Source organism: Somniosus microcephalus, chromosome 9 (assembly GCF_052327205.1).
Source record: "Somniosus microcephalus isolate GS21.2 chromosome 9, FLI_Smic_1.0, whole genome shotgun sequence".
Lineage (NCBI taxonomy): Eukaryota > Metazoa > Chordata > Chondrichthyes > Squaliformes > Somniosidae > Somniosus > Somniosus microcephalus.
The window spans coordinates 191471832-191494873 of record NC_140995.1 but is presented as its reverse complement, the minus strand read 5'-3'; the positions used below and the strand labels follow the sequence as shown (position 1 = coordinate 191494873).

Sequence of the window (23042 nt, the reverse complement as noted above, 5' to 3'; positions counted from 1 at the left end):
AGGATAATTATTACAGGTGCTTTGTGAATAGCTGTTATTTTGTAAGCTAACAAATTTGCATTCATCAAAACCATGTGTTCCTTCCATGTTGTTCGCAAGTTGTAATTAATGGAGAAGAAAGGGGATCAGCCCCTTTATCTTTCCAGAAAAGAGGAAACTGGAGCCCGATGTTAATAAGCTGTGTGATAAACAGGTTTTTGGCACTCATGCAATCAATGACCCATTTCAACGGACTTACAAAGAATGTAAAACTGATACTGTGTAGAGGGTAAATAAGTTGGCATTGAAAGGGACACAAGGAAAAAAGTTCCAAAACATCTTGCCGTAGTACCTCTTTAATGAACTTCATGAAGCGGCTTCCAAAGCGCCAGGGTTTGTGCCTGTTACACTGTAATGAGCTGACGGTCATCTGTGGGGACTGCTGGACAGCCACTGAGACAACGTGAACTGCGTCATAGACTAAGGCAGCGTTGGTCTGAAATTAGAAACACAAGCACAAAACCAAATCACATGACGCTGCCAGATGGGAACATTTACATCCGAGTCCCTAATGTTCCAAGTAGATAATGACGAAAGGTCACGCCCAAAATGCTAACCTTTCGGCCTGTTCTGCCTTTCTCACATCTCCTTTGTTTATTTCAGATTTCCAGCATTCTTTACTCTTTTTAAATCTCTACCAGCTGAATTAGTTAGGTCTCTTTTTACAAAGTAAAATACCATTTAGCACCCGAGGGTAATCATAAATGTGTCAGATATTTCATTTTTATAAAGCAGCCTTTTGTTAAGGCGTTAATGAAAAACATATGAAACTGAAAATCATAAAAAATCTTTCTTGGCAGGTCTGATAATCATTTCTTTATTGATAGTCTCTATGCTGTGGAATCTGTCTCCAGCTGTCAAAATCATCTTGTTGAAAGGGACTGTAACAGTCTTACTCACAATGTGACTACAGGGCCAGTTGTGAGACATTTTCCCCTTCACCTGTGACCCTCTCTGGACCTGGTGTTCTGTGTGCTTCTGGGCCTTGTCCAGCTATGGGATGTTGTCAGAGCTGGGATTCAGCATCGTTCTCTCCCTATGGTACCTAGCATTTTAATAAAACTTATCAGCCCTACTCGCGCGGAAAGGGTGATATCATTGTATGAAAGCTCGACATTTTTATATTAAATTCCTAAATTCATTGTTTTAAATTGAGGCATTAATCCGTATATTTAAAACAGGTTAACACTGCCATTAAAACAGCAGATAGAGGAATTGGATATGAATGTGTTGAGCATTCATAGGAGCTGAGGTAGGCCATTCAGCCCCTCGAATCTGCCCCACCATTCAGTTAGGTCTTGGCTGATCTGCATCTTAACTCTATCTACCTGCCTTGGGTCTGTAACCCTTAATACCCTTGCCTAACAAAAATCTATGATAGTATTGCACATTTTCCCCCAATTCCTGTGGGGATGTGGCTGGTCTCCACTTAGCAAATGCCTGAGGTGACACATTTGAGACCAGAGCTCACTGTGTGGAAAATCACAGGCACAGTCCTGTGTTCCATCATTCCGTGGTACAGTGCGTTGGGATATTCCTGACATCTCAACACAAGATAATTTCAGATATAAAAGGCCATTCGGCCCATCTTAGTTCATACATACAGAAAGACCCCCTCCCCCACTTTGGCATCCAATTATTTTTCAAATCACTCCAGGCTTTATTCAGAAGTCCATTCCAACTATTGATTAATCATTTGTGTGAAAAAGGACTTCCTGATAACCGTCCTAAATGTGCCTTTTACCAGTTTAAGCCTGTGTCAACAACAACTTGTATTTATATAGCGCCTTTAAGGTAGTAAAATGTCCCAAGGCACTTCACAGGAGTATTTTAAGACAAAAACATTTGACACCGAACCACAGAAGGAGAAATTAGGGCAGATGACCAAAAGCTTGGTCAAAGAAGTAGGCTTTAAGGAGCGTCTTAAAGGAGGAGATAGAGAGACGGAGAGGTTTAGGCAGGGAATTCCAGAGCTTAGGGCTTAGGCAACAGAAGGCACGGCCACCAATGGTTGAGTGATTATAATCAGGGATGCTCAAGAGGGCAGAATGAGAGCAGCACAGATATCTCGGAGGGTTGTGGGGCTGGAGAAGATTATAGAGATGGGGAGGGGCGAGGCCAAGGAGGAATTTGAAAACAAGGATAAGAATTTTGAAATCGAGGCGTTGCTTAACCGGGAGCCAATGTAGGTCAGCGAGCATAGGGGTGATGGGTGAACGGGGACGCTTATCCGACTTAAATGTCTCCCTTCTGTCTCAGTGACCATAACTGAACGCATTCCTCAAGGTGTAGTCTTACTAGAGTACCTTAGTTTTATTATTATCTTTTGTATTTTGTTTTGATGATATAGTTCAGCTTTCTATTGCCTTGGCTGATTGCTGCTCTGCTTTCGCCAAACATGTCATGCCTACTACGACACCAGTGTCGGTATGGTGGACACTCATCCAGTTTTGAACCAGATACTCCAGCATTCAAGGTTTTGATAAATGAAAAACAAACAGCAAAAACAGTCACTACAGTATGTACTTTCATTGTGTGAACTGCTTTCAGATTTTGAGGCAGGATATGGCACTATATAAATGCAATTCTTCTTATTTTTCCAGCACCAGGGGCACCATAATCAAATCCGTATTACTATAAATCCAGTTTGAAAAGCTGAAAATAAGTAAGTACCGTGTTCAAGTGGGCCAATGTTACATTTCCTCCTGTACAAGTGGGCTCACGTCACGTTCACACATGCACAAGTTGGCCCATTTTTTTTAAATGGTGCGCAGTATTATTTAAAGATACATAAACAAATACCAGGTTATAAAATGGTGATTGGCTACATCACAAGATGAATGCTCGACAGTGTGGCATGTTGTTTTACAGTAGGCAAGGCCTCTGGAGGGAGCTGATCAGGATATTTCCCTGACAGCACCTTCCACCCCACCATTTTTTCTTGACACCTCTCAGCAACACAAAAGGAAGCCACTGACAAGAGTTTATTTTCTCTCTTTAGATCAGCCATGCGTAACAAAAGCGTCAGAGAGGCGATGGACTGGGAAAGGAATCTGCTTGGTATGTCTCAATGCCAGGCCTCAGAAGTAGGCAAATACTCGCCACAGAGGAAAGAAGGCAGCATTCAACAGAAAAAGGATGGGTTTGACTGCTTGCTCTTCATTATAGAGCTAGCCCTTATTCTGTAACTTTCAGGATGTACAGTACTGTAGATTTGGCTCTGTATGGTAAGCCGGACATCAGTAGTGGGGAAAATGCTAGAGTCCATTATAAAAGATGTAATAGCAGAGCACTTGGAAAACAGTGACAGGATCGGACAAAGTCAACATGGATTTACAAAAGGTAAATCATGCTTGACTAATCTACTGGAATTTTTTGAGGATGTAACTGGTAGAATAGATAAGGGAAAACCAGTGGATGTGGTGTATTTAGACTTTCAGAAGGCTTTCAATAAGGTCCCACATAAGAGATTGGCATGCAAAGTTAAAGCACATGGGATTGGGGGTAAGGTACTGAATTGGATTGAGAACTGGTTGGCAGACAGGAAGCAAAGAGTTGGAATAAACGGGTCTTATTCCGAGTGACAGGCAGTGACTAGTGGGGTACCGCAGGGATCGGTGCTAGGACCCCAGCTATTCACAATATATATTAATGATCTAGACGAGGGAACTAGATGTAATATCTCCAAGTTTGCAGATGACACAAAGCTGGGTGGACATGTGTGCTGGGAGGAGGATGCAGAGAAACTCCAGTATGATTTGGACAGGTTGGGTGATTGGCCGATGCATGGCAGATGCAGTATAACGTGGATAAATGCGAGGTTATCCACTTTGGTGGCAAAAACAGGAAGGCAGATTATTATCTGAATGGCAGTAGATTGGGAAAAGGAGAAGTGCAACGAGACCTGGGTGTCCTTGTGCACCAGTCACTGAAGGTAAGCATGCAGGTGCAGCAGGCGGTTAAGAAGACAAATGGTATGTTGGCCTTCATAGCGAGAGGATTCGAGTACAGGAGCAAGGATGTCTTGCTGCAGTTGTACAGGGCCTTGGTGAGACCACACTTTGAGTATTGTGTACAGTTTTGGTCGCCTTATCTGAGGAAGGATATTCTTGCCATGGAGGGAGTGCAGCAAAGATTCACCAGACTGATACCTGGGATGGCAGGAATGACGTATGAAGAGAGATTGGTTCGATTAGGCTTATATTCGCTAGAGTTTAGAAGAATGAGAGGGGATCTCACTGAAACTTATAAAATTCTAACAGGACTAGACAGACTAGATGCAGGAAGGCTGTTCCCGATGGCAGGGGAGTCCAGAACCAGGGGTCACAGTCTAAGGATAAGGGGTAAGCCATTTAGGACAGAGATGAGGAGGAATTTCTTCACCCAGAGAGTGGTGAACCTGTGGAATTCTCTACCACAGAAGGCAGTTGAGGCCAATTCATCAAATATATTCAAGAAGGAGTTAGATATATTTCTTAAGGCTAAAGGGATCAAGGGATATGGGGAGAAAGCAGGGACAGGGTACTGAATTTGGATGATCAGCCATGATCTCATTAAATGGCGGAACAGGCCCGAGGGGCCAAATGGCCTACTCCTGCTCCTATCTTCTATGTTTTTATGTTTCTATGTAACATGGCATTAGGAGCATACCGTAGCGTAGTGTAACATGGGGGTGGGAGTCGTTGCGCTGCTCAGAGAGGTCTTGCTGCATTATGCATTAATAAACTGCCTGTCTCTCTGCTTGTACTTTTGTCCCCAAGTTTCATTTGAACCTGACCTCCACTTTCCAGCTCCATGGCCATGTTACTCATGATACAATCTGCTAATGCGGAATGGACTGGGGAGCAAAACAGGGACCTTCCTGGTCTGTATGATCCAATAGCATATTCAATGTGAGATTGCTTTTCCATTGGTTTCTTAACCTGAATTCAGAAAAATTAAACTTGGAACTTCATGCACTTTAATCACAGTCAGTGGGGTAGATCTTGACTTGGTGCAAAATGTAAGACGGATGATATTGATTCGGCAGTCCATTTTGCATCTCCCCCCATTTTTATGTCCATTGAATTCCGCGACTGATTTGCACCCAGCGTTAGGTGGCTGTAATATTGGATTGGATGACGAGTCGCCCGGGGTGCCTGCCTGAAGCAGGCAGTGGGCTGACTGCTTATGCCAATTGAAGTACAAATGAGCGAAGCTAGCAGCACAACAGCTCTGCCCATTTATACCGGGTCTTAAGCAGCCTTACCAACGGTCCTTCAAGGGACTACTGGAGGCGGCCAAAAAAAAGGGGTCCCAAACCTGTGACCTTATTTTTTGTAGAGTTGGGAGGAGCAGAAGAGCTCCTCCTGGCTCCAAAAAAGAACTGCGGCCGCTGTCAGCCTGGACTCGCCACCGTCTCGGGACCACCCTAAGAGCCCCTGCCGGGGTCGTAACCAGCCAAATTGCTGCAGGTGGAACCCATGGGTGGCTTCCTGATAATCGCTTAGTGCCCATGGGTTGTATGGAGATGAGGTCGGTGTTGAATTTGGCATGGGCCACCCGCTGGTCCAGCTGGTGCGCAGAGCAAGCGCGCCTTTGACTTTCCGCCCATATTAGCTGCAAGTCGAATTTCTCACCCATTGACCTCGAAATTTGATCCCGCCCAAAAAAAGTTGTGTACTTCCAGCATTTTCTAGCCTAGAAGTTCTAGAAAGAAGAAAGAACTTGCATTTATATAGCGCCTTTCACAACCTCAGGGTGCCCCAAACACTTCATAGTCAATAAAGCACTTTTGAAGTGTAGAAACTGTAATGCAGGCAAATGTGGCAGCCAATTTGTGTGCAGCAAGGTCCCACAAGCAGCAATGTGATAATGATCAGATAATCTGTTTTAGTGATGTTGGTTGAAGGATAAATATTGGCCAGGACACTCGGATAACTCACCAGCTTCTTCGAAATAGTGCCATGGAATCTTTTATGTCCACCTAAGCAGACAGGGCTTCGGTTTAACATCTCATCCAAAAGACGGCACCTCCGACAGTGCAGCAGTCCCTCAGCACTGCATTGAACTGTCAGTCTAGATTCTACTCCTAACTCCTATTTGGGATGGAAGTGAATTGTCCCGAGAGTGGAGCGGCCAGAAATTGGGGTGGAACCTGTCTACCCCTTCCTCATTCTCACTGCAACTTCTAACGCAGAGGGGAGGTGGGTTCTTGTTTTGCCCATCCTCCCTCCATCCCAATGTCACTATTAGGGGCAGGTGTGGGGTTTCCCGGTATCCTCCAGAAATCTTGCCAGATACGTCATCAATGTAGCTAGCAGTAAGTACACCATCAGGAAGCAGGCGTGCTGGGTGGCATGTGTGCCAGAGGGACTGACTGCCATACCAGTGTGGGCCCACGACTTAGGGAGCAGCTTAAAAAGCAAGTTTCCTTTTTATGAGCTTTGACCAGACCGGGCTGATGGCCCACTTCCATTGAACGACATTCCTGCAGTTGTTCTGGGTGGGTGCCGCTGTAGCACTGCTACTGTTGCGAGCGCCTGTCCCGAATATATAAATGACTCCGTCCCCAGAATTTGGGATGGGGTCATAGTGGGGACAGAGCAGTGGGCGGAAATTCCATCCTGCCACACTTGTGTCAGCATGGCCGTGCCTTCAGAACCCCGACCCTTCCGTTCTTACTTCACATTTCCAGAACTTGCAGGGTTTTTTTTTAAGAAATTGCTTTTGCGTTTAAACATCAGGCTTGCATTAATAATTCCACAGCATATACTGTACTGGAATTGTATACTGTGACCTGTTCTGTTTATTGGAAGCTGACAGGATTCCTATTTCCCCCAATGACCGTGGTCATTTGTTCATTACCAAAACGTTGCTGGAAAGAATAGTTCACCAATATGTGAGTTCCACCTAAAAACAAAGCATTCAACTTTATTAATAAACAAAGTTTGTACTTGTTCCATCACATCTTCAACCCCCAGCCCCCCACCCCCCTCCCCTCAAGTCAGAAAGACAATTATGTTTGCTCAGAAATATCAATGGTCAATGGCTTGGAAACAATTCCCCCCAGCATCAGTTAATTAAGTCTATTATGTCTGAGATCATCAGTGTTAACTCACACATGTCACACACCAGATTTTCTGCCGGTGAAATTTAATAAAACTTGCAGTGTCGGATTAAATTTTACTGTTTTATGAACTGTTAAATTGCATTGTATTCTCATTAAAACGAGTGTCATTCTATTTCTCCACATGTTTCCAAATCTAGCCTCAGGCACATTGATACAAGTAAGTGATACTTCTTTTTTTCCATTTGCCTATGGTGAGTTTCGTAAAAACATAAATGCGGCACTTAAAAAGGCTACAAATATTACGATTTACCAAAATAACTGCAAGTAATGCTTTCAAATGGAGCACATGTATTTTAATTTCACTGCAATAGTTTGCAATAAGGTGATTAAGACAGATTTAAACAAATATACCGGAGGTTACATTGCAATGAATGGCAGCAGTTATCGGCCAATAATGCATTGAATTTGTGATGCAACAGTACACTCTTGCCTTTGGTTTCGACCATTTTTCCGCACTATCAATCTCCATCACAGCCTTCAGGGAGTTACTTTGCATGAACAGTCAATATATATTGTCTGTCTCAATGACTCATTTAATTATTCCTGCTACTGAACACCCATTGCCTTGGTGCAATCTGTTTTAAGAGTTACTGGGCTTGTCACTAGATTATGGCACGCTCTTTTGGAACACTTCCTCTGTAACAATTTCCCAAACGAATTCTGCATTGTAAATGATTACTTGCTACACATCAATGTGGTTATCACTGCATGCGAATGCACTGATGTTGTGCAGAGTTTGTTCCTCTCTGGAGGAAGCAGGACTGGACAAACAATAGCCCTGCTCCAAACTAAAATGGCTCTTATCAGGAGATTGTGGTCCCAAAATTGTGGGAGTGCCATTCCGCCTGTACAAATACGGTAGAGTGGAACTTTTGTCCGCCCGTCGACATTGACGCAGATCTCATCGCAATTTGTGAGAATGGAAAAAAAGACTTGCATTTATATAGCACCTTTCCCGACCATTGGACGTCCCAAGGTGCTTTACATCCAATGAAGTACTTTTTGAAGTGTAGTCACTATTGTAATGTAGGAAACGCTGTTTTACGCACAGCAAGGTCCCACAAATAGCAATGTGATAATAACCAGATAATCTGTTTTTAGTGAAGTTGATTGAGGTATAAATATTGGCCAGGATACCGGGGATAACTCCCATAGGATCTTTTACTTCCACCTGAGAGAGTAGACGGGGCCTCGGCTTAACGTCTCATTTGAAAGACAGCACCTTCAACAGTGCAGCACGCCCTCAGTACTGTACTGAAGTGTCAGTCTAGATATTTGTGCTCAAGTCTCTGGAGTGGGACTCGAACCCACAACCTTCTGACTCAGAGGCGAGGGTGCCACCAACTGAGCCACTGGCTGACAATACTCAGGGAGGGTGGGCCATGCCTGTAAGGGGCATCAGACGTGCCCACTCAAACAGCATTCCAGAAAATTAGAGTGGTGACAGCTGACCAGAGGTCCAGGAAGGGCCAACAAGGTAAAGTCTCTTCTGCTCCAAAGAGAGCAAATGCCCATGTCCAGAAATATAATGGATCCCTTCTGCCAGGAGTTGTGATGAGTCTAATGAGGCATTAAGTCGAGGAATTCCGAGGTAGCCCAGGACTATCTGATTTATCCTAGCCAACAACAACTTGTATTTATATAGTGCCTTTAACATAGTAAAACGTCCCAAGGCGCTTCACAGGAGTGCTATCAAACAAAATTTGATACCAAGCCATTTAAGGAGATATTAGAACAGGAAACTTGGTCAAAGAGGTAGGTTTTAAGGAGCGTCTTAAAAGGAGGACAGAGGGGTATTGAGGTGGAGAGGTTTAGGTAGGGAATTGCAGAGCTTAGGGCCGAGGAAGCTGAAGGCACGGCCACCAATGGTGGAACGCTGAAAATCGGGGATCATAGAATCAATGAATCATAGAATGATACAGCGCAGAAGGAGGCCATTCGACCCATCGTGCCTGTGCCGGCTCTTTGGTAGAGCTATCCAATTAGTCCAATCCCCTCCTCTTTCCCCATAGCCCTGTAATGTTTTTCCCTTTAAGTATTCATCCAATTCTCTTTCGAATGCTACCACTGAATCTGCTTCCACCACCCTTTCAAGCAGTGCATTCCAGATCACAACAACTCACTGTGTAAAAAAATGTTTCCTCATGTTGCCTCTGGTTCTTTTGCCTATCATCATAAATCTGTGTCAACTGGTTACCGACCTTTCTGCCACTGGAAACAGTTTCTCCTTATTTACTCTACTGAATACCTCTGTCAAATCTCCTCTTAAATTTCACTGCTCTAAGGAGAACAACCACTGCTTCTCCAGTCACTCCACATAACTAAAGTCCCTCATCCCTGGTAAAATTCTAGTAAATCTCCTCTGCACCCTCTCTAAGGCCCTGACATCCTTCCTAAAGTGTGGTGCCCAGAATTGAACACAATACTCCAGCTGCGGCCTAACCAATCTTTTATAAAGGTTTAGCATAACTTCCTTACTTTTGTATATGCCTCTATTAATAAAGCCAATTAATGTGCTTTTTTAACAGCCTTCGCAATTTGTCTAGCCACCCTCAAAGATTTATGTACATGCATCCCCAGATCACTCTGATCCTGCAACCCATACAAAAGTGTTACATTTAGTTCATATTGCCTCTCATCATTCTTCCTACCAGAATGTATCATTTCACACTTGAGAATTGGATAAATATTTGAAGGGAACAATTTACAGAGCAATGGAGAAAGAGCAGGGTCATGGGATTAATTGAATAGCTCCAAAGAGCCGGCACAGGCACGATGGGCGAATGGCATCCTTTTGTGCTGTATCATTCTATCATTCTATGATTCTCTGTGTTAAATTTAATCTGCCATGTGTCTGCCCATTTCACCAGTCTGTCTATGGCTTCCTGAAGTGCGTTACTATCCTCCTCATTGTTTACTACATTTTCGAGTTTCCTGTCACCTGCAAATTTATATGCCTAAATCCAGGTCATTAATCCATATCAAAAAGTGCAATGGTCCCAATAAAACCTCTGGGGAACATAGTATTACATAGTATACACAGTATTTACAGTGCAGAAACAGGCCATTCGGCCCAACAGGCCCATGCTGGTGTTTTTAGCCCGACATGAGCCTCCTCCCACAACTCCTCATCTAACCCAATCAACATATTCCTTTCTCCCTCATGTGCTTATCTAGCTTCCCCTTAAATGCATCTATGCTAATCGGCTCAACTACTCCTTGAGGTAGCGAATTCCACATTCTAAACACTCTCGGGGTAAAGATGTTTCTCCTGAATTGCCTATTGGATTTATTAGTGACTATCTTATATTTATGGCCCCTAGTTCTGGACTCCCCCGCAAGCGGAAACATCTTCTCTACGTCTACCCTATCAAACCATTTCATAAACTTAAAAACCTGTATCAGGTCAGCCCTCAGTTTTCTCTTTTCTAGAGAAAAGAGCCCCAGCTTGTTCAATGTTTCCTGATAGATATAACCTTTCAGGTCTGGTATCATTCTAGTAAAAAATGTTTGCACCTTCTCCAGTGTCTCTATATCCTTTTGATAACATGGAAACCAGAACTGTTCACAGTACTCCAAGTGTGGTCTAACCAAGGTTCTATACAAGTTTAACATAACTTCTCTGCTTTTCAATTCTATCCCTCTAGAAATGAACCCCAGTGCTGTGTTTGCTTTTTTATGGCCTTATTAACCTATGTTGCTACTTTTAGTGATTGTGTATCTGTACCCGCAGATCCCTCTGCTCCGCTACCCCATTTAGACTTTTTTTTCCCCCCAAGGAGAATGTGGCCTCCTTATTCTTCCTCCAAAATGTACCACCTCACATATGCCAATTCCACGCCTATTCTGCAGGTTTATTACCTGCCACCAGTCTGAAAACAACTGTTCACCCGTACTCCACACCTTCTGTCTCCTCGCCAGTTTTGTATTCATGCTGCCACTGTCCCTTAATCCCATGGGCTTTAATTTTGCTAACAAGTCTATTATGTGGAATTTGAAAACAAGCACCAGCCAAAAGGGGCTGTGATGGGAGAAAAAGACATCAAAGGGAGAAAAAAGGGAAAAAAAACATTGTCACTTTTATGCCACACCGAGGGGTTACATTTTCACAGCGATGTTAGTGAGAAAATACAATTTCACTGCATGCTATTATTGTTGTGAAATTGGGAAAGGCAGGGCTCCACATGCAACCGTTGCAAGTACAACAGCTTGAATGAATGATTCAATGAATAATTGAATGCATTTTACTCATCAGATAAAAAGTGTTGCTAAAAATAATTAGTCTGGTTTGATTTAATTGGCACCCACTACACAGAAAAAAACTAACAGAAACTGTTGTAAAATGAATTGGAATATAGCTTATGCCTGGAATTTCCTGAGAACTTCCATTGGAACAATCGCGTTGTAGGAATGTCTAGTTCCTATCCAAAAGACTGAGGTCCACTCAGGCGATCAAATAAACGAGGTTTAATGAAAAGTAACAGAGTTTAATGGATAACTACAGGAGAACATCGAATATAGGTCTAGTCAGTTCGGAGGCTCCACGAGGACTGCTAGGGCGGTCCCGTGGCTAACGTCATGACGTCATCACGTTTTTCCCACCGGTGGGGGATCACGTGATGAACGGCGTGACGTCATCGCGTTTGCCCGCGCTATTAAAGTGATCGCGCTCTGTACATGTAAACAGTGAAAACAAAGATACAGACTCAGGCTGCAGCCAACATATTATTAAAGGGAATTATATACAATTGATTGGAGTCCCTTAGTGGCTCCGCCACATGCGCCCCCCCAGAATTGTCTTTAATAGCAAAAGTAAAACGGCGAGGAGGCCTGACAAGCCTGTCAGATCGACTTCTGTAGCCTTGAAGTGGAAGCTGATGGACGGCGGGCGAGCTGGTGGGCGGTTGCGTTTGATCTGGCACGGCGACTGTGGGTGGTCGGCCACGTTTCGGCGGTTGTGCGATCTCGACTGGGCGGTCAAGGTCCAAGTGAGCCGGCTTCAACCGGTCAACCGAAATGTTGTCCGGTTTACCTCCGACATCGACCGAAAAAGATTTGTCTCCCGGCTCTATCACACGGAAAGGACCAGTGTAAGGGGGTTTGAGCGGGTCCCGATGAGTGTCATGGCGGATAAACACATAGTCGGCGTTCTTCAGCTCAGCTGGGACATGGGAGCTCTGCAAGCCATGATGCGACGTAGGCACTGGAGCGAAACTTCTGGCTGCCTCCTGGTGGCTGATGAGCTGCTGGGATGCGGACCATGGCTCTGTTGGAGACGGAAGGAAATCCCCTGGTACGCGTAGCGGCTGGCCATATACAAGCTCCACTGACGATGATTGAAGATCTTCTTTAGGTGCCGTACGAAGACCCAAAAGGACCCATGGAAGCCTGTCCACCCAGCCCGCGCCTTGAAGGCTGGCTTGCAGTGCGGCTTTGAGCGACCTGTGGAATCGTTCGCACAGGCCGTTCGCCTGTGGATGGTAGCCAGTGGTGTGATGTAGCTTGACGCCGAGCCCCTGAGCCACAGCGTTCCAGAGCTCCGAAGAAAACTGCGGCCCATGATCGGACGAGATGTCCACCGGTACCCCGAAGTGGGCGACCCAAGAGGAGATGAATGCCCTGGCGACATCTGCGGAAGTGGTGGAAGACATAGGAACCGCCTCCGGCCATCGAGTGGTGCGGTCCACCATTGTAAGAAGATGAGTAAACCCGTGCGAAGGCGGAAGTGGCCCCACCAGGTCCACATGCACATGATCAAACCTACGTTCCGGAATGGCGAAAGTGGCCAATGGAGCCTTGACATGACGCTGCACCTTGGAATTTTGGCAGACCACGCAGGTGTTGGCCAAGTCGCGAACATCCATGTGCATGCCCCGCCACACGAATTTGGACGACACCAACCATTGCGAGGCCTTCATGCCAGGGTGCGACAACCCGTGGATGGCGTCAAAAACTTTTCGGCGCCAGGGACGATAGGGCGAGGATCTCCTACGGAGACGTCGCAGAGTAGCGTAGTGCCCGCGGCATGGAATTTGATGTCGGCCGCTTGGAGGCTAGAGGGGTTGGTTCTGTAAGATTGGACCTCCGGATCCGAGGCTTGATCCACAGCCATGAGGGCATAGTCGATGCCGAGCTGGACTGCATGAACGGTCGCACGGGAGAGGCAATCCGCCACCAGGTTGCCCTTACCGGACACATGTTGAATGTCAGTGGTGAATTCTGAAATAAACGTCAACTGACGTTGTTGCCGAGCTGACCACGGTTCGGCGGTCTTGGCCATAGCGAACGTTAGTGGCTTATGGTCCACAAAAGCCGTGAACGGACGTCCCTCTAGCAAGAACCAGAAATGGCGGATGGCCAGAAAAAGGGCCAGCAACTCCCGGTCGAACGTGCTGTACTTTCGTTTGTTTCACCGTAGTTGATGGCTAAAAAACACCAGCGGTTGCCACGTCCCATGCACCCACTGTTCCTGCACTGCGCCGATGGCATAGTCTGATGCGTCGGTGGTAAGGGCGATGGTGGCACCTGACAGCGGGTGTGCCAGCATGGTTGCGTTGGCTAAAGTGCCTTTTGTGTCGACGAACGCCCAGTCCATGTCGACCGTCCAGCTGATCGGATCCTTGCCGGGCTTGCCCTTGAGGGCCTCGTACAGGGGCTGCATGAGCAGAGCTGCATTATGGACGAACCGGTGATAAAAATTTACCATCCCGAGGAACTCCTGCAGGGCCTTGACGGACTGCGGGCGCGGGAACAAAGTAACTGCCTCCACCTTTGTTTGCAGGGGAATTGCGCCGTCTGATGTGATGCGATGGCCTAAAAAATCAATCTGCTGCAGGCCGAACTGGCACTTGGCCGGGTTGATGATCAAGCCATGTTGACTGAGGTGTCTAAAGAGGGTGCACAAATGGCAGATGTGCTCCTCTTTATTAGGGCTGGCGATGAGGATGTCATCGAGGTAGACGAATAGAAACTTGAGGTCCCGAAGCACGGAGTCCATCAAGCGCTGGAAAGCCTGTGCAGCGTTCTTCAATCCAAACGGCATCCGCAGAAATTCAAACAGGCCGAATGGGGTGATGACTGCAGTTTTCGGGACGTCTTGCGGGTGTACGGACACCTGGTGGTAGCCACGGACAAGGTCGACTTTTGAAAAAATGGTATTTCCCGCCAAATGTGCAGAGAAATCCTGAATATGAGGAATCGGGTACCGATCAGGAGTAGTGGCGTCGTTCAGGCATCGGTAGTCGCTGCAAGGCCGCCATCCACCACCAGGTTTCGGAACAATGTGGAGAGGCGAAGACCAGGGACTATTCGACCGGCGAATAATCCCTAGCCGCTCCATCGTGTCGAACTCCACTTTCGCAGCCGCGAGCTTGCCAGGTTCGAGGCGCCGGGCCCGTGCATAGACCGGGGAGCCAGTAGTGGTGATGTGATGTTCGACACCATGTTTCGTGGCCGTGGAAAAGAAAGTGGGTCTGGTCAGGTCTGGGAAATCTCCGAGGAGGCGAGTGAAGTCATCCGGATGTGGGGACGCGCAGGAGACAGTGTGCGCCACGGTGTTGCCGCGGTAGCACGGGACGGAGAGAAAAGCGGCCGCATTGATCAACCGGCGGTGCCGTACATCCACCAGGAGGCCATTGGCGCACAAAAAATCCGCCCCGAGGATGGCTTGAGACATTGGCCGTGATGAAATCCCAGTAAAACCGCTGGCCGCCGAAGCACACTTGGACCCGCCGGCTTCCGAAGGTCCGAATGGCCCCGCCTTTAGCCGCCTGGGGGGAGGGGCCGTGCCCCCCAACTTGTAGATCAAGATTTGAACCGGGTAGGATGCTACACTGTGCCCCGGTGTCGCAAAGGAAACGTCGACCAGATAGGGAATTGTTGATGATGAGGAGTTTTCCCGAATTAACGATTGCCATCGCAGCCGCGGGGCGCTCATTATAACCGGTCCTCCTTCGACAGGGTGGCTGCTGTTTTTTTTTGAGCGAAAAGCTGCAGGGAGGGCGGCAGCATCTTGCTTTCGCGCCAAAACGGGCATGGTAGAAGCACAACCCCGCAGGTTGAGGGGCTGGAGCGGCGTCTGTGGGGGATGGGCGCCTCGTGGCAGCGCAGTACTGCTGTGTCACCGCGAAGATCTTGTCCGCATCGGCAGCCAGCTCTGCGCAGTCGGTGACTTCCGACCTGGCTAGGGCAGCTTGAACTTGTTCCGGTAGCTGGCTGAGGAATAGCTCCCTGAAGAGGAAGCATTCCGGTTCGGAGCCCAGGAGCATGAGCATTTGGTTTATGAGCTCGGACGGCTTGGAGTCCCCGAGGCCGGGCATATTGAGCAGCCGGCAGGCGCGCTCCGACTTTGTGAGCCCGAAGACCTGTAACAACCGCGCCTTTATCGTATCATACTTGCGATCTTCTGGTGGATTACCAAGCAGGCTGATGATCCGCGAGGCTGTGGCGCTGTCGAGGGCGGAGACCACGTGATAGTAACGGGTCTGATCCGCAATGATGTTCCTGATTGCGAACTGGGCTTCAGCCTGGATGAGCCACGCGGCTGGCTGTTGCTCCCAGAACTGTGGGAGCTTCAAAGGAATGGTGTTCGATTCCATGTTCAGTAACTTCTGCGAAAACCGTTCGCAAAAGTCGGGGTCACCAATGTAGGAATGTCTAGTTCCTATCCAAAAGACTGAGGTCCACTCAGGCGATCAAATAAACGAGGTTTAATGAAAAGTAACAGAGTTTAACGGATAACTACAGGGGAACATCGAATATAGGTCTAGTCAGTTCGGAGGCTCCATGAGGACTGCTAGGGCGGTCCCGTGGCTGATGTCATGATGTCATCACGTTTTTCCCGCCGGTGGGGGATCACGTGATGAACGGCGTGACGTCATCGCGTTTGCCCGCGCTATTAAAGTGATCGCACTCTGTACATGTAAACAGTGAAAACAAAGATACAGACTCAGGCTGCAGTCTACATATTATTAAAGGGAATTATATACAATTGATTGATTGGAGTCCCTTAGTCACTCCGCCACAGCGTAAGCACAGCGTAGTATCAATTTTCAGTACAAAGGTTTGAGGAAAGTTGGGTGTAAGTGACTTGCGCCCATTTTCACGCCCGAAATTCCTAGATCTTTTATGCCAATTCTGTGAAAACGCCGCTGAAACCCTCTGCTCCTTGTTCACATAGCTCCACCTTAGAACAAAAGCACAGCTCACATAAATTTCCTGAATTTACACCAGGTCTAAACAGGCTTTAATTAAAGCCTAATATTTCGAGCACAATGGGACCCACAGTCAAATTCCTGGTGTTCTATGGCAATTTTATTAAGTAATTTTTTTTTTTACTTCTCTTCACTGAGATTTACAATTCATATTCTGCACCTAAGAATGCACCTTTATGGCATCAGAATGATTTCCATTTAAAATTGAAAAAATTTCACGCGTGCAGTTTCTTAAGCATGCTGGCCTGGAGTTTCCGTTCCAATTCACCCGAAAATGCCAAAAAGCACAAAAGATCACAGAATTTCAAGCGCAAGTTACGTCCAGCGCAAATCAAGTTCTTTTGCGCTGGTTTAAAAAAGGTAGCGCTGGAAGCCAGCCCCACCCACAAAAAACCATCGCGAGTTTCCGCTAATTGCGCTCATTTGCGAGCCTTCGGGGAGGCTCTTAAAATTAAGCTGCTGTAGGAACTGGGGTTCCTAGCCGAAGAATTGAGATCGACTCAGAAAATCAAAAACAATAAAATTTAATGAACAAACAAAGCTGTACAGGAAACTGTAGGATACAATGCAAATAGGTCTGGTCTGCTTGAAAGCCTCTCTGGAAACTGCTAGAAGGTTCCGAGCTCAACTGCTAGCAGGTTCTGAGTTCAACTGCTAGCAGGTTCCGAGCTCAACTGCTAGAAGGTTCCGAGCTCTGATGTTATGACGTCGTCACGTTCTTCCCGCCGTTGAGAGATCACGTGACGGACGGCATGACGTCATCACGCGGAGTACAGGAAAGAAGCCCTAGTACAGTTAACAGATACATTAAAGGTGCAGCCCCCAGCTGTACTACATTGCCGTAAAAGGAATTATATACAATTGTCCGTAATCCTCTGGTGGTTCCGCCACATGCACCCCCCAGAATTGCTTTTAACAGAGAAGGTAAGGTGAGAAGGGGGTCTGACGAGTCTGCCCTGTAGTGATCAATAACATGTCATTCTGTGGTGGACACTAGGTGGAGCAGTAGAGCTGTATATAGCTGCATGTATAAGACTACACTACCCAGCTATACATTATATTAAGACTACATTACCCATGAGGCTAGGCTACCCACAAGGCAGCAGTCAAGATGGACGCCTCTACAAGATGCTGTACAAGTCCACATGTGCTCAATAAAATAACTAGCAAAAGCTAGCTGTGTTCATAATAAGAATGTCTATTTATTAATGAATATACCATGGTATCAGGGTGGTGAAGATCTGCTGAAAATTGTGAAAAGCGACATGGAGAATTTGAAGCCACCAGAGCATTTGAATCTCAGAAAAAATTGACTACAATTGGCAGACTTTTAAACAACAATTCGAACTCTACATTGCAGCCATCAGATTCGGTACGAAGTCAGACGCAAGGAAGATAGTGTTGCTGCTTACGGTTGCAGGCCCACAGGCGATAGAGGTATTTAATACATTTGTATTTAATCCAGAGGAGAACAGAGGAAAATTAGAAGATGTGCTAAAAAAATTTGATGCACATTGCTCTCCCAAAAAGATTGAGACATATGAAAGATACATCTTCCGTTCTCGGACACAGCAACAAAATGAGACTTTTGATAGCTTTATAACTAATCTGAAACGGAAAACATAGACATGTAATTTCTCTGAGCTCAAAGCATCCATGATTCGTGACCAGATTGTGTTTGGTATTCATGATAAAAAAGTCAGGGAACGTCTGTTGAGAGAAACCGAACTAAATTTGGAAAATGCGGTGAAAATATGCCAAGCCAGCGAGCTAGCTCGAAATCACGCGAAGACTTTCAGTGAAATCAATAATGATGCGAATGTAATGAGTGATAATGTTGCTGTCGGTGCTGTGTCCTACAAGGGGAAGAAACGTGGGCAGAACAGAAATGAAAAGCAATCAGAGGATGACATTTTTAATTGTAAACGCTGTGGTTACAAACACCAGTTAAGACAATGCCCAGCGTTTGGAAAAATGTGCACAAAGTGTAATGGAAAGAATCACTTTGCCAAACAATGCTTTTCAAAAGTAAAAACGACGAAAGGGCAATGAGTTAATGTGATTGAGGACACTGATTTAAGTGAGACATTTTTTGTAGGAATGGTGTCATGTGACGATATCAAAAAAGATACAGAAAATGTGCAGCCCTCAGAAATAGACAATGCTGAACATAAAGTTAATGCAGTAAAAGAGGACAAATGGATGATCCCACTGCAGATAAATGGAGCATTAGTTACATTGAAACTGGACACTGGGGCAAAAGCAAACTTAATCAGTATGAGTGACATTAACAATATGAAAGAAAAGCCCAAAATACAGAAAAAGTCAGTACTACTGAAGGACTATAATGGACAGAAAATAGATAGCTTAGGTGTATGCAGACTTAAAGTGACAGTCAAAGACAAAGTGCATCATCTCATGTTTTCTGTTGTGGCTGAAAGACTTGATTCGATACTAGGTGGCAAAGCTTGTGAAGACTTAGAACTGGTCAAGAGAGTCTACCGTATAAACTGTGCCATAAGCAGACCAGATGACTCAGGTGATGAAGCAGAGAGCCCATCAAGGATGAAAAGGCCAAAGGGTATCCATGTCTTCAAAAAGCCTAGTTTCTCCAAGAAGAAAAAGACTTTAAGGTCAAAGAGAAGCCAAAGGAAGAAAAGCACAAAGCGGAAAAACACAAGGAGAAAAAGTCCAAAGATATAACCGCAGCAGATGTTGTTAAGCAGTGGAAAGAGGAAAAGAAAAAGAAGAAGCCTGCACCAGAGCAGGAAGCAGTTCCGGTGGATACTCCTTCTTCCCTCAGGCCAATCTTTGGTGTTCCATTAGCCGAGGCTGCTGAGAGGACTATGCTGTATGATGGGATCCAGCTGCCAGCAGTTTTTCGAGAGTGCATTGACTACATTGAGAGTTATGGCATGAAGAGTGAAGGAAACACTGAAACCCTCTCCAAGCAAAGATTGCAAGGAGACCTCGATCTATACAAGAGCAGATTGATGACAATGCCGCAACTGCATCTTGTCATTCACCGCCAGAACAATCTCATGAAGACACATCAGACTTACCCGTGTTGAGAAGATCCACACGTGAAGTAAAAGAGCCTGATAGACTTAATCTTTGAGTACAATGTAAAGCTTTGAAAATGTGTTGACTGTTTTGAAAATGTTTATGTTTATAGAGCACTAACAAAAGTGTTACTGATATTATCTTTATTGTTTTCTTGAAAGTTGATTGATATCGATTTTGTTAAACCTCAAAGAAAGGAGGATGTAGTGATTAATAACATGTCATTCTGTGGTGGACACTAGGTGGAGCAGTAGAGCTGTATATAGCTGTATGTATAAGACTACACTACCCAGCTATACATTATATTAAGACTACATTACCCATGAGGCTAGGCTACCCACAAGGCAGCAGTCAAGATGGAAGCCTCTACAAGATGCTGTACAAGTCCACATGTGCTCAATAAAATAACTAGCAAAAGCTAGCTGTGTTCATAATAAGAATGTCTATTTATTAATGAACATAACATGCCCGACCGACTGCGATACCCCAGCAGCTGGAAAGGAGCTCTAGAAGATGAACTGGCCGTTGGCTGTGGTTGGGATGACGCCGCAGGCGGAGGAGAAGAGGAGGCCAGCTGTGGTCGACCCGGTGAGGCGGGCACTGGCGACTCGGCGGATGACTGTGGCTGTACTGGACCGGCAGTCGACGGTGGACGACCACGATATGGCGGCTGAGCGGTGACGACTGGTTCGCTCAGATCCAGATGAGCCGGTTTCAACCGATCGATGGGAGATGTGGTCAGGCTTACCGCCGATGTCGACTGTGAAGGACTTGTCACCTGATGAGATGACACGGAACGGACCTGTGTAAGGCGGTTTGAGCGGGTTTTTGCGAGCATCCTGCCAAATGAACACGTATTCTGCGCTCTTAAGATCCACCAGGACATGGGAGCGCTGCAGATCATGATGCGACGTAGGCACTGGGATGAAATTCCTAGCCACTTCCTGGTGGCTGACGAGCTGCTGAGCTGGGGACCAGGGTTCCGTGTGAGGAGGAAGAAAATCGCCAGGCACTCTGAGTGGTTGGCCGTAAACCAGCTCTGCTGAAGAAGAATGCAGGTCGTCCTTAGGCACCGTGCGAAGACCTAGCAGCACCCGAGAGCCTGTCCACCCAACTGGGCCCACGGAGACTAGCATGCAGTGCGGCTTTAAGGGACCTGCGGAATCTTTCACACAGACCGTTCGCCTGTGGATGGTAGGTGGTGGTACGATGAAGCTTGGTGCCCAAACCTTGAGCTACGGCGTTCCAAAGCTCAGAGGTAAATTGAGGCCCCCGGTCGGAGGAGATGTCAGCCGGTACCCCGAACCGAGCTACCCACGACGAGATGAAGGCTCTGGAGACGTCTGCCGTTGTGGTGGCAACCAAAGGAATTGCCTCTGGCCACCTGGTGGTGCGGTCTACCACGGTGAGGAGGTGAGTGTACCCGCGAGAGGAAGGGAGAGGACCAACCAGGTCCACATGCACATGTTCGAATCGACGCTCCGGAACCGAAAAGTGGCGACTGGGGCCTTAACATGGCGTTGTATCTTGGACTTCTGGCAACTCACGCAGGTATTGGTCCAGTCACGGACGTCGAGATGCATGCCCTTCCAGACGAATTTCTTTGCCATGAGTCGTTGTGACTCTCATGCCAGGGTGTGACAACCCGTGGATAGTGTCGAAAATTCTCCTGCGCCATTCGACTGGAACGATTGGACATGGGACGCCCATCGAGATGTCACACAGGAGTGTGGTCCCTGCGGCCTGGAAACTGACATCAGCCACTTGTAAGCTGGAAGGTGCGGTCCGGTATGCCTGCACCTCAGGGTCTGCCATCTGTTCTTTTGCCAAACCAACATAGTCGACTCCCAGGTGTACTGCGTGGAGCTGGGCGCGGGAGAGACAATCCGCCACCAGGTTGTCTTTGTCCGAGACATGTTGTATGTCGGTTGTAAATTCAGATATGTACGTAAGATGACGTTGTTGCCATGCCGACCATGGTTCCGCTGTCTTGGCCATCGCAAAAGTAAGTGGCTTGTGGTCTACAAAAGCCGTGAATGGGCGTCCTTCCAGTGGGAAGCGAAAATGGCGGATGGCCAGAAACAATGCCAACAACTCCCTATCAAAAGTACTATACTTGCATTCGTTCTTCCGCAATTGGCGGCTGAAGAAAGCCAGTGGTTGCCATGTGCCGTCAACCCACTGCTCCTGTACTGCCCCAATGGCATAATCAGATGCGTCGGTGGTAAGGGCAATGGTTGCGCCCGGAAGGGGATGTGCCAAAATGGTCGCAGCAGCCAAAGCGTTCTTAGTGTCGAGGAAAGCCTGGTCCATCTGGGGTGTCCAATCGATCGGGCCTTTGCCCGATTTACCTCTGAGGGCCTCGTACAAAGGTTGCATCAACAATGCTGCCTTGGGGACGAACCGTTGATAAAAATTGACCATTCCCAGAAATTCCTGGAGGGCCCTGACGGTCTGAGGAAGAGGGAACGAGGTGATTGCTTCCACCTTCGTGGCCAGCCGGACGGCGCCTTCTGAGGTGATTCTGTGTCCCAGGAAATCAATGCTGTGCAACTGAAACTGGCACTTGGCCGGGTTGATAATAAGGCCATGTTGGCTGAGACGAGAAAAAAGAGTACGCAAGTGCGTAATGTGTTCTTTTGTGCTGTTACTGGCAATAAGGATGTTGTCTAGGTAGACGAAGATGAATGGCAGATCGTGCAACACGGAATCCATGAGACGTTGGAAGGCTTGTGCTGCATTCTTCAGCCCAAACGGCATATGAAGGAACTCAAAGAGCCCGAAAGGTGTGATGACGGCAGTTTTGGGGACGTCCTGAGGATGCACGGGCACTTGATCATAGCTTCGGACGAGGTCTACTTTGGAAAAGATGGAATTCCCTGCCAGATGGGCCGAAAAATCCTGAATGTGAGGAATTGGGTACCGATCCGGTGTGGTAGCCTCATTCAGGCATCTGTAGTTGCCGCATGGTCACCATCCGCCGCCCGGCTTAGGAACAATGTGTAATGGCAAGGACCAAGGACTAATCGAACGTCGAATAATACCCAGGCGTTCCATTGTATGGAACTCCGCCTTGGCGTCCGCGAGTTTACCGGGTTCCAGCCTTTGAGCTCTCGCATAAACGGGGGATCCTGTCGTGGTAATGTGGTGCGCCACACCGTGCCTCGCGACTGAAGAAGAAAATGTGGGCCTGGTGAGCTCAGGGAACTCACTGAGAAGACGAGAGAACTCATTTGGAGATGGGACGGCACAGGCAACTGACCAAGACATCGCGGTGCTTCGGTGGCAGGGGACTGAGTGAATAGTGGAGGCACTGATTAGCCGGTAGTGTCGGACGTCGACGAGAAACCCGTTTGTGCAGAAGAAATCTGTCCCCAGGATGGCCTGTGAGACTTTCGCCGTGATGAACTCCCAAACAAAATGTTGGCCGCCAAAACTCAACTGGACCCTACGCTTTCCGAACGTGCGAATGGCCGCACCATTGGCTGCCTCGAGGGGGGGACCTTGACCGCCGGATTGAAGATATAGCTTCGACGCTGGTAGGATACTGCACTGGGAGCCAGTATCACAGAGAAAACGTCGCCCTGACAGGGAGTCTGTAATGTATAGGAGTTTCC

The 23042-nt window shown here is 47.0% G+C and overlaps 1 protein-coding gene across 1 annotated transcript in view; it reads right to left on the bottom strand.

Annotated features, from left to right (window-relative positions):
- Window positions 1–23042, bottom strand: part of grik2 (glutamate receptor, ionotropic, kainate 2) — a 529211-nt gene that overhangs the window by 201916 nt on the left and 304253 nt on the right. Inside the window, exon 7 of the mRNA XM_085998231.1 lies at window positions 332–475. Within this exon, the coding sequence (XP_085854357.1) occupies window positions 332–475 (144 nt within the window). The remainder of the gene's footprint in view (window positions 1–331; window positions 476–23042) is intronic.